The sequence below is a fragment of the Belonocnema kinseyi genome, chromosome 3 (assembly GCF_010883055.1).
Source record: "Belonocnema kinseyi isolate 2016_QV_RU_SX_M_011 chromosome 3, B_treatae_v1, whole genome shotgun sequence".
Classification (NCBI taxonomy): Eukaryota; Metazoa; Arthropoda; class Insecta; order Hymenoptera; family Cynipidae; genus Belonocnema; species Belonocnema kinseyi.
In genome coordinates this window covers 152,450,905-152,463,018 of record NC_046659.1, presented here as the reverse complement: position 1 = coordinate 152,463,018, position 12,114 = coordinate 152,450,905, and the positions used below count along the sequence as shown (strand labels likewise).

Sequence of the window (12,114 nt, the reverse complement as noted above, 5' to 3'; positions counted from 1 at the left end):
GTGTTAGACCGACATTATATATTTCCCCTCATAGATAATCCATTATAGAAAAATGCTTTTAGAAAAAATGCCAAAGCTTTGAATGAAAGTCTCATTTCCTTAATATAGTGCTTTTAGAAAGGCCTCAAATGTTTAAGGTAATTACCCGTTGTAGTTATTCTGAAATTATGCTAGCGCTCGATATTTTATGCATTCATTTGTTAACAAATTTGCAAATAAAGTTCTCCACCCCTCCTTACTTTCAGCCATTCGTTTTTTATTTTTTTTCTCTTTTTCCAGTCCTTTTTCTTGCTTCCATCTGAGCCATCACCACCGGCAGGCAGGCCTTATTGGCAAGTTCGCGAGAAATGTTTCCTGGGGACAGTACAGAAGAGAAATTTCCGAGTGGTGCAGTTTGGAACGTGATGCCTCGGGCCAGAGGAATACATTTCAATCTACTACCGTACCGCTTCCTCCGGCCCTCTCAATTCAGGCTCTTAGATTGTCCTGGTTTGCGTCGAGTTTTTCTTGATTGGATTTTCATCGCAGCCGCTTGCATAAAACATTCTCTATCCCTTTCCATCCCTTTCTCACCTCATGTCGTCCCATAGTTGTCTTGTATCAACTTTTTTTTTAATCTTCTGGTTTCTTCGGAAGAGTGGGACAAAAAAGGTTCTGTCGACAAATACATTTTTAACCTACACTATACAATCGATTTAGACGTTTTTAAGATTTTGTAGCCCTGGACCGACTCTACCTCATACGTAAGGCGACTTTACTCCGTGCCCCAGCCAGATTTACTTTTCAACTTAGCCGGCTTTACCCCGTACATTAGATGACTATACTCTTTACCCTATCTGACTTTACGCCCTACCTTAGACGTCTTTGCCTCCGTAGCCTAGCCGATTTAACCCTGTGTCCAAGCCAACTCTACTCCCTATGCTAGCCGACTTTACTCCGTACTTTAGATGACTTTAGATCACTTTACGCCGTACTTTAGATGAGTTTACCTCGTACTTTAGAAGACTTTACCGCGTACTTTAGACGACCTTATCACGTACTCTAACTGACATTACTTCGTCCCTTCGGCGACCTTATCCCTACGCTAGACGACTTTATCCCGGGCTTTAGATGACTTCACCGCGTACTTTAGATGACTTTACCCGGTACTTGAGATGAGTTTACCTCGTATTTTTGATGACTTTACCGCGTCCTTTAGACGACTCTATTACGTGCTCTAACTATCATGCTCCCGTACCTGTGGGGACCTTACCCCTACCCTAGTCGACTTTATCCCGTGCTTCAGATGACTTTACCCCGTACTTTAGATGACTTTGCCTGGTACTTTAGGTAATTTCACCCCGTAATCTAGATAACTTTACCCCGTACTTTATATGAGTTCACCTCTTACTTTAAATAAATTTACCCCCTATTTTAGGTGAATTTACCTCGTACTTTAGATGAGTTTACCTTCTACTTTAGAAGACCTTACGGCGTACTTTAGACGACCTTATCATGTACCCTAACTGACATTACTTCGTCCCTTCGGCGACCTTATCCCTACGCTAGACGACTTTATCCCGGGCTTTAGATGACTTCACCGCGTACTTTAGATGACTTTACCCGGTACTTGAGATGAGTTTACCTCGTATTTTTGATGACTTTACCGCGTCCTTTAGACGACTCTATTACGTGCTCTAACTATCATGCTCCCGTACCTGTGGGGACCTTACCCCTACCCTAGTCGACTTTATCCCGTGCTTCAGATGACTTTACCCCGTACTTTAGATGAGTTCACCTCTTACTTTAAATAAATTTCCCCCCTATTCTAGGTGAATTTACCTCGTACTTTAGATGAGTTTAGCTTCTACTTTAGATGACTTTACAGCGTACTTTAGACGATCTTATCACATACAACTGGTATTACCCCGTACCTTCAGCGAATTTACCCCGTACCCCAGCTGACTTTACATTGTGTCCGAACCAAATCTACTCCCTACCCTAGTCAATTTTACCCCGTACTTTAGATAACTTTATTCCGTTCCTTAACCAATATTACCCCGTGTCTTATGGTAGGAAGGAAAACCAGGAGAAGTAAGAGGAAGTCACACTATTTATCCTTTAGTAACCCCCTTATCTCTCCCAATCTAATGTATCTCTAAAAGCCTTATTTATCAAACAATTTTTTTTTCTTAAAAATAATAATAATTTTATTATTTTTATTTTTAAACTTCTTTAAAATTAGAAATTCACCTTGTTTGTTGGAAAGACAACTGTTCTGTCAAAAATCATCCTTTTTTGGTTGACTTAAAATGTCTTTGATTTAAAGTTAAAATTGGTTTTTGTTGAGATTAAAATCAACTGTAAGAGCATTCGTATATTGCGTTAAAATTAGTTAAACATATACAGTTCAAATTACTTTTTGTTGAGATTAAAATTAATTGTGGGAGCATTCACATTTATGGTAATATTAAAAAGGGGGACAGAGGTTCATCTTTCGCTAAGGTTTGTTACGTGTGTGTGTGTGTGTGTGTGTGTGTGTGTGTGTGTGTGTGTGTGCAGGGGGGCGGGTATTTTGACCTGATTATGTAACATCTTTTAAATATATATATATATATATATATATATATACATACATATAATAAGACTGATGTTACTAAACATTATTCGCAAAACAGAAAATTCTAAATGTAAATGATTGTTTAATAATGATAAATAATTCTGTTCTAAACATTTCGCTACCGCACTATAGTTTGTGGTATTTCTTAAATTTTTAAAGACAAAAGAAACATTAAATTATGGGTAAAACTTATTTTGAAGAATTAGAAAAAAAGTTAGAAGCTTTTCAGTAACAATGAAAAATTTAAAGGGATTGAATTTTTTCAATATTTCTGGGGAAATCTTAAATGAATTAGATTAAAAAAAGAATAATTTTATGTTTGTAAGATTTCCCAATATGTGAAAGAAGAATAGGGAAGGCTTTGAGGTCATTTTTTTTATTTTTCCTGATTTAAAAAATTGTTAGGTATACTGAATTTTGCAGCGTGTCAAGGGCATAAGAAATTTGTTTGTAAGTATCATGTGAAAATTTTCAATGACTGTTTTGTAAGGAATTCTAAGAGAAAATTAAAAAAAGATGGCAGAAAATTTTTTAAAAATTTCTTTAAATTTTTAAAAAGTACATAAACAATTATGAAGAAAATTATTTCAATTTTACCATATTATTTAATTTTAGAAAAAAATTGAATATATTAAGAAATAGTCGGACGCCTTGAAACGATTAAAAAATAATAAAAACGTTTTAAAATTTTTAAAGAATTTTGTAAGGTTTCACGAAAATAAATACCTTTTGTAGGTTCCTAGGAAAAATTCAAGTAGTTTTCTATTCCAAAAAATTAATTTTAAGAGATTATTTAAAAACATTTCAAAATATTTTAAAAATGGCAAAAGAAAATCGATTTTTCATTTTGAAAGATGAAGTACAAGAGAAAATTAACAAGGGTTTTCAAACACATCAACCGATTTCCTAAAATTTCGAGACACAGTTTGGAAGCTTTTAAAGCAGATTATAAGGCGTTTTCTTACATTTTGAATGATTTTTTAAAATTTTGAGAGAAATTCAAATCAGTTGCAAATATTTTCAGGATTTTAAGTTGTTTTAAATAGATGTATTTCAAAACTTCAAAATATTTTGGAAAATTTATCAAATAATTCTTGATTTCTTCCAAATTTCTTGTTATTTCTTGTTATTAATTCTCAGAACTGAATTTCAACTCGAATTAAAGTATTCAAAAACTATTAACAAATTAATAGGTATTGGAAATTTTAAATTTATTATTAATATTATTTTGTACGCTTTATAGTACTAAACAAAGTTTGAAATAGGTGAATTTTAATTAATACCTAAATGAGGTAACTTCAATGTTTAAAAAAATATTGAAAAATCATTGATTGTTGCATACAAATATTGTTTTATTTATTTTTAGATACAATTTTATCTAATAAAAGCATTTTTGAAATTGCAAAAAGCCCCTAATGGCTTTAAAAATAGTATGGAATATGTTATTTAATGATGGCAAGAGGGTGGGAGATCAAAAAGAAATGTGACAGTCTGTTCCAGGGAGGGGGGGGGGGGTAAAGGGGTCGAACATTTTTCATCGAGAGCTCATCTCTTTTGGCTAAAAAGCAATCTACTTTGTAGGAAATTTAAGAATTTTGTTAGAAAGTTGTGTTTGCGGTTAAGGATTTTTAATTTTGGATGAAAATTTAACTAGTTTATAGAAAATTCTTTTTTTTATTGAAAGGAAATTTTCAACTCAAGATTTAACATTTCTGACTTTTTGGAAATATGATATTTTTAGTTAAAAATTCAAATGTTTAATTGAACATTTATTTATTTTTTTGTAGAAAATTCAACTACTTTGTTGAAAACTTTAAAATTTGGTCAAAAGTCTTCTGTTTGTAAGTGGTGTATAATAGGGAAGAAGACCCTACAGTAGATGGCTTATAATAGTTTAATATTAGTTTATAATTAGTAACATTTATTTTAGGATCATTATCTACTGTAGGATGGTTTTTTCCCAATGTATTTTGACTTTCTATTTGACTTGAAATCAAAGTGGAGACAAGGAAACCAGAATATTCATACTTTGTTTTCATTTCCTCAACTGCAAATAACTTTCTGAAGTCATTTCAAAGGGGAAAGGAGAAATGTGCACAGTTTCCAACATTCCTGCGGGGTTAAGACGAGAACGATCGTGCAGTACCTACTTGTTTGACTTTAAGTTACAGACCGATTGAAAAGGGACTTGAAGTGGAAGAGAGGAGCATTGGAGAGGATGAATATATATATATATATATATAGCAACTGAAATGAATAATTCTTGTAGTATAATGGAATATATTATTCCAAATACATGGATCATTTTAAATTAACTTCGGAATTCGGAACAGGTAAACTTTAAATTTTAAAGTTGTTAACATCTAAGTATGAATGTGTTTTCATTTTTGCACTAATATAGACCTAAGGACCGTGCGGTCTGCGAGACCGCACAACCATACGTCCGCACTAATCAGTGATTTTCTGCTCAAGTGATACCTTAAATCAAATTAACAGAGAAATTTAATATTGCGAGGTTATAGTGGTCGTGCGGTCTCACAGAACACTTATGAACTTGAAATTGAAATTAGATACCAATTACACGCAAGACCACATGTTTTTCACCTGCCTTCACGAAAGCACAGCTAAAACTAAAGTTACTGTTAACGACCGCCTCGAGGAAGATCAGGGAGGGGGAATACAGATCACAAGTACCGCGCGGTTTCTTAGACCGCACGTCGATACTACGATTATTTCTTTAGTTCCAAAATAATTTCGCTTAGTTAAAAATTCTACCATTTGGTTGAAAATTTAATTATTTTTTTGAAAATTTGTTTTACTTTGGTTACAAAAATAATTTTTTTTTAACTGAAATCTTTACTATTATTTTTTTTTGAAATTTGATCTTCTTTAGTTGAAAATTTAACTATGTGATAGAAAATTCATCTTTTTTATTTTCAAATTCAAGTCCTTTGCTTAAAATCAATTTAAATTCAATTTATAATCAACTTGTTGGTTGAAAATTCCATTCTTTGGTTACATTTTGAATTCTTTTCTTAAGAATTAATTTCTTCTCAAGATTTCTCGTTATATTTTAAAATTCAGCTTTTTGGTCAAAATTGAACTATGCAACTATTTCACTTTTGGTCAAAAATTAATATTTTAACTTTAAAATTAATCATTTTCTGTCTGAAAACTCCGGTCTTTTGTTGAAAGTTCATCTTTTTTTTTGGTTGAATGCAACTGTTTCTAATTATAAGTCAAAACTTTTTGTTAAAATATTAACTATTATATGGCTCGTTGCGAATTCAATATTAATTTTTTTCTAATCAACTACTTGGCTTAAAGTTAAACTTCTTTGTAAAAAACTATTTTTTTTTGGTTGAACATCCATCATTTTAGTTCAAACTTGAACAATTTGGTCGTAAATGAATTATTTTGATAAAAATCATATTTATGAAGAAATAATATTTGTGAAAAAATCGTCTTTTTGTCATAAAAATGCAACCATTTTTTAGAAAATTAAGCTATTTGGTTAAAAATGATATTTTTAGTTAGAAATTCAGTTGACAATTCAACTTCATATGAAAAAATGAATCAATTTGGTTAAAATTAAACTATTCATTCAAAGATATAAATATTTTTTGAAAATTCATAGTTCTAGTGCAAACTTAATTTTTTTTTACTTATAATTGTAGCTAATCCAGTTTTACTTAAAAAGTAATCTTTTTTCAGTTGAAAATTCCAGTATGAAATTCTTCATTGAGTAGTGAAGTTGTAAATTTTCTTACAGAATTTTTTATAAAATAAACCATTATAGTTCTTCATCAAAGTATCATTAAGAACAGATTTTGGCAAGTACATAGAAATTACGTTATTAGATTATTTTGGTAGATTGAGAAATGAAAAACCAAATCCATTTGTTAAAAAATATTCAGGTTCCTTATATTTTTATAAAATTGCTTATAAATTAAACGGTTATTGTTGTAATGACGAAGGATCATAAGCGAAGAACTTTTTTAAGGAATTAAACATTTATTTCGTTAAAGAGAGGAAATCAGCTATACATTAATTGTTGTCATTAAATTTATGATAAATTCTGTCGAACGAAAAACGTGTGTAAAGCGCGAAAGAGCTAAAATATTCATTTGTTTTTTATTCAATTTGTTTATGGAATGAAAAATTGCTTTGGATTTTCAAGCTTTTTTAATTAAATTTTTTCCTTTCATATTTCCGTACATATTGCCCCCAAATTTGCTCGAATTAACAAAAAAAAAATTAATTTTTTCAATGGAAAAGTTTAAGTTATTACTTTTTTATTATCACTCTTCTCTAAGTCTGTTCGATAGGACCCAAAAAAAATCCATAAGTTAAAAATTGGGTTTTGCGATTTTTTGGCATTGATTATTATTTTTTCGCGGTTTTGCAAAAATATTTTTTTAAACAATTCATCATTGCTTATAACAATCTTCTCTTAGATAATTGTTAGAGAGTCGCTGTATTTTTCAAATTTTATTTTCTATTTTAATATTTCAATTTGAGTTAGATAATAATTAATGAAATTTAACAAGCATTCAAATAATTCAAATAATTTATCATTGTTTATAACTATCTTCTCTTAGATAATTTCTAGATACTTGCTGTTTTTATCTGACCTTTTTAACTTTGCCTTGGCTTATTAATTATTATCAATTAATAAATAAACATTAGAGAGAATCATATTTTATATAATCTTTTTCTTTTTGTTAATTCATTTTTCTTATATAGAACGTATGCTCAAAATATTCTTCAAATTTTTTCTATCGGTCATGATGATTTTGTAAATTTTCCTTAAAATTGTAACTGAGAGAATTTTGTGTAAATGAATGGAAATATTATTATCTAATATTTGTTTCTGAAAAGTCAATGGAAAGCTAAATATCACAGAAAAATCTACAACTTTTAAGTGTTACCCTAAAAAAAGACAGTTATAAACTATAATAAATAGTTTGCACAATTCTTTTTCTTAACTTGCATTAATTATTATTATGTCACTAAGAAGAAAGTTTGATTGATTATTTATAAGCATTTTTTACTTTAGATATTAAAAAAATCTTTTGTTCAAATAACAACAACTTTTTTGATATTCAAAATACGAAAAAAAGATATGTAGTATATTTGTTCTTGTCTTCGATACGCATCGATCGACCTATTTTAAAAACTTCAATGACCCATTAGTACTGATTTATAAAGTTTCAAAAAAATTTTTAGTCTGTTAATATTTGAGAAATTTTTTTTATTTTTATTTTATTTTTTATTTTTTTTATTTATTTTTTTTTTGCGAAGGTGTTTGTTTGTCTGTCTAGTCTGTAGTCTGTAGTCTGTAGTTCGTATACTGTGGGCACCATAACTTTAGAAAAATTGATCAGATTCGATTCTGCTTCGGTACACTTTTTTAAAGCCTAAAAAGAAAGAACAGATTCGTAAGCCAGCTATTTTAGATCAAAATTTAAAAAGTGAGCGCATTTTCAAAACTTTCGAAACCACATTTTTTTGATATATTAAAATTCTATGTACGGATATTCGGAGTATTCAGTAACTCGAATAATTTATCTTAATGACTTTCTTCTATAAAAAGAAAATTAGCAAAGTTAGAGCATTTTAAAAATGCAAAATAACATACTTAAATGAACATTTTAAGCCAAGCAACGCATGATATGAAAAAAAGCCAAGACAAGAAAAACGTTGATTTTCAAAAGCCCTACAAGATTATTATAACAACTTTTTCAATTTGGTCGAAAAGTTGAAAATTAAAAATTTGATTGTACCAAACATAATGAAAAATACACAAAAACTCAATTTTTTGTTTAAACTATGCAAGACGCGAAAAAAAACAAGCTAAAATTGTGCGTCCTGGAAAGAGCTACAAATTTGTTATAAATCACTGTTCGATAAGACGCGTAATTTTTGTTTTTATTCGTAAAAAACAAAATTCAAAATAAAAATTTCCAATTTTTTGGAAAAAACGATACAAGGTACGAACTAAAATTAACAGACCAAATTTTGTTCGCTTGAAAAGATCTATAAATTTAATAATAATAATTTTTAGATAGGAAGAGTGGATTTTCTTTAAATTGTAAAAAATTAGATTAAAAATAAAAAAAAAATGAATTTTTGGAAGAAGGACAAAAATACGAAAGAGGACATAGGATCCTATATAAGATCCTATACAGGTTCCTGTATAGGACCCTATATAGGTTCCTGTATTAGACTCTATGTAGATGCGCAGTAGTTTTTCTTTAACTGTAAAAAATGATTAAAAATAAAAAAATTATAAAAACAAGGCAATAAGAATTAGTATGATTACATTTTTATGCATATTATGAATTGTAATTATATAAATTTATTGTAATGGTGTAGAAAAGTTGACGTTGTAGACAAAATCGAGTGCGAAGTACGAGATACGTGATGAGAATGTGTTCGTTAAATCCGAAAGAGCTTTAACAAAAGAGAGTTCACAATCGAATGCAGGACAAATGCAAAGACCGAGTCAGGAGTGCGAGAACCATCAGTCGCGTTCCGTAGGTGATCTCAAACTTTCGAGCTAAGCTCTTTTAACAAAAGATAATTCATAATAACAAACTTATGGTGGTGGAAGTTTTAAGTCTTAATTTTAAAAGGTTTGCCCAAGAATGTGTTAAACTATAAAGACTGAGCGCGTAGCGCGAGGTAAATAATAATCGAACGTGAAGCGCGACATAAATACATTATCGAGCGCGAAGCGCGAGAACCAGTCGTTGCGCGCCCTAGGCGCGCCTTAACTCGCGAGAAGCGCGCGAAGCGCGGGATGAGAATATGCCCGAGTGACGAGCAGATTTTTTATTTTCAAACGGCAACGAGTAGATATTCGTGTATTTGTTCGCGTCTTCGAGACACATCGATTGCCCAATTGAAGAACCTTTCATGATCTATCATAACCTAACAATATTATTTTGAAATTTGTTAATTAAATTACTTGTCTTGTTTATAAGAGGATTTGTTTTTCGATATTGAAAATAAAACTGTACTGCATTTGATGTAATTGTTTGCGTCTTCGAGACGCATAAATTCATCTATTGACGAACTTTTTAGGACCTTTAGTGATTTGTGCTTGTATAGTATGACTGCTTTTGAAGATAAATTTTGCGTTTTAACTAGTCTCACTTAATATTTATACTTCTGAATAAAATGTACGAACATCTCATTTTTTTTCTTGTGGCAATACACCCGAGTAGAAATATAAACGTGGGCCTGGTAAGGTACTGCCCAGTTTTCGCTAGTTTTTGCTTGGCCCTGGTTGGGTCAACTGGCAAGGGCCATACATGGCTTGTAACGCTTTTTCATATTTTTGCCCTACTTAGGGAAAACTTGTCAGGGCCTGGCCAGTTTTTCTGAGCTATGCCCTACTTTTCTAAATTATAATAGTAATAAACAAAACCTAGATTTAGAAAACAAAATTTATTTTATTTAGCATAATGCTCCTGAAAATACATATTATATTATAATTTTTCAGTCTTTGATCCTGCAAAAAACCCGTTTTCAAGACCAGTAAAATGCAAAAACTTGATAACTTAACTAAACTTTAAAATTTATAACAAAAAGAAAATTCGCTTTTTATAAAATTTAAACTGTATTAGAAATTATTCATAAGTTTAAAATTGACATGTATGGCATTAACTTAGAACTAAATTTTTAATAATTGCATATGGAACTGACTATCAAGCCTTCAAAAATACTTCAGTATTTAATTTGGGCATATTTGACATTACATCTTGAGTCAAGACCTTCTCCTTTTACCTATATTTATTTTCAATCTATTTCGCCTTCTCATAATAGGTGTATACTCGGAATCTTCCTTATAAAGGCAACTTTGTCGACGATTTTTTAAATTCAACAATCGTATTTTTTGTTCAGCGTCTTGAATAGTTTCTACAAAAAATGTTGGATAGGGACAGTTTATGTTTAAGTTAATGATCCGAAATCTAAAAAATTCCCCGAAAACATCTTTTTTGCAGAATTACAAATAATATATTTCACATTCTTCTTGGGCGAGTACAATTTTTTAAAATATAAATAAATTTCTATTTTTATAAACACAATGAAAAGAAATTAAGTTCTTGTCTTGCACGATGTTTCTTAACACGTATTCGACCTATATCTAAAATGTTTTTTCCTTTCATATTAATTATGTTTCAGTCGTCAGCGTACACAATATTTATCAAAAACTATTTACTGAAAATAATACTTTTATCATTGATATATATATATAATTTTATCAAACATTCAAACTAGGTTAGGTTGACCAGAAGTCCCTTGACGAGCCACAAAATTTTTTTTTGATATATTATTCGTATGTGGGACTCATTTTATTAGTTTAAATTCGGAACAGCAAGAGTGTGTTTATAGTTAATAACAGATATTTATATTTTAATACCGCATAATAATTTAATTACTTTTTTTGAAAATAGAAAAAGTGGTCTGGGCCTTGCCAGTGCCAGTTTTTAAATGGGGCAAACTAGGGCAATTTCTACACGGGCATGTGTCTTTGCGGGTGTAACATTTCCTGACGCCGTTCTCACCAGGTCTTTTTTCTAGATCAGCAGCTGCTTGAGCAATACAAAATTTTTATCAGCAAGGGAAAATTTTCATTATTTAAGATCCATAAAAAGGAAAAAAAAATCGATTTTGCGATCCTAAGGCTTCTTGGATTCTTGGTTCCACGTCCCATGTGTGCATAAGGTTTCCCGATGCCGAACCCTAAAGGTCACTTTTCTGGTTCGGCGGCTTCTTGATCTATGGAGATTTTTTTATTTGACAGGGGAAATCTGCATCATTTAGATTACAGAAAAACAGAAAAATCTAGTTTTCGGTCCTAAGGCTGATTTCTTCGTTCCACGTCCTATGTGTTTAAAATTTTCCAACGTCGTTCATTCCAGGTCACCACTCTGGATCGGCGGCTGTTTGATTTTGTTTGTTTGCGAATTCTCTTTTGCCAATATGTAGCTTGACACATAGCTGTTAATCAACACGAAGAATTTTCTGACCTTATTGATTTATCTGTTGAAGTGCGAGCGAGGCTGCCTGCCAATACTAGGCATGTAAGTATAGTATATTTCACTTAGAGGCTGGACTTACAGTCCAAGGCAGGACGGTATGATTCTCGAGGGTCGTGGAAAGAGACTGAGCGTGATATATTTTCCTGCAGTGAGGTTTTTTACGCCCTCGGGATTCACTTTTCTTACTCTCGCCTACTTTTTTGGAACATTCGATCGACATCGGGATACCAGCTCACATAAACAAACGGCTTTGTCAGCAGGATCTTTCTTTCATTGTTATATATTAACACCCTTGGTTTCTACTTTTCCCTTCAATTTTTTTTTTCATACGTGACGCGCAACGAAAAGAGGATTATTATACCTAAAAAACAGCTTGAAAATTTTTAGGATTTTGCTAAAATCTTATATTTTTACATGCAATTTATCCGATATCAATAGATCAAAGTTTTCCAAATTGACTTA

General features: G+C 30.9%; 1 protein-coding gene across 1 annotated transcript in view; it reads right to left on the bottom strand.

Annotated features, from left to right (window-relative positions):
• Positions 1 to 11,872, bottom strand: part of LOC117170069 — a 35,007-nt gene extending 23,135 nt beyond the window's left edge. The window contains exon 1 of the mRNA XM_033356591.1: positions 11,732 to 11,872. Coding sequence (XP_033212482.1) covers positions 11,732 to 11,872 — 141 coding nt within the window. The remainder of the gene's footprint in view (positions 1 to 11,731) is intronic.
• Between the last annotated feature and the right edge of the window lie 242 nt (positions 11,873 to 12,114).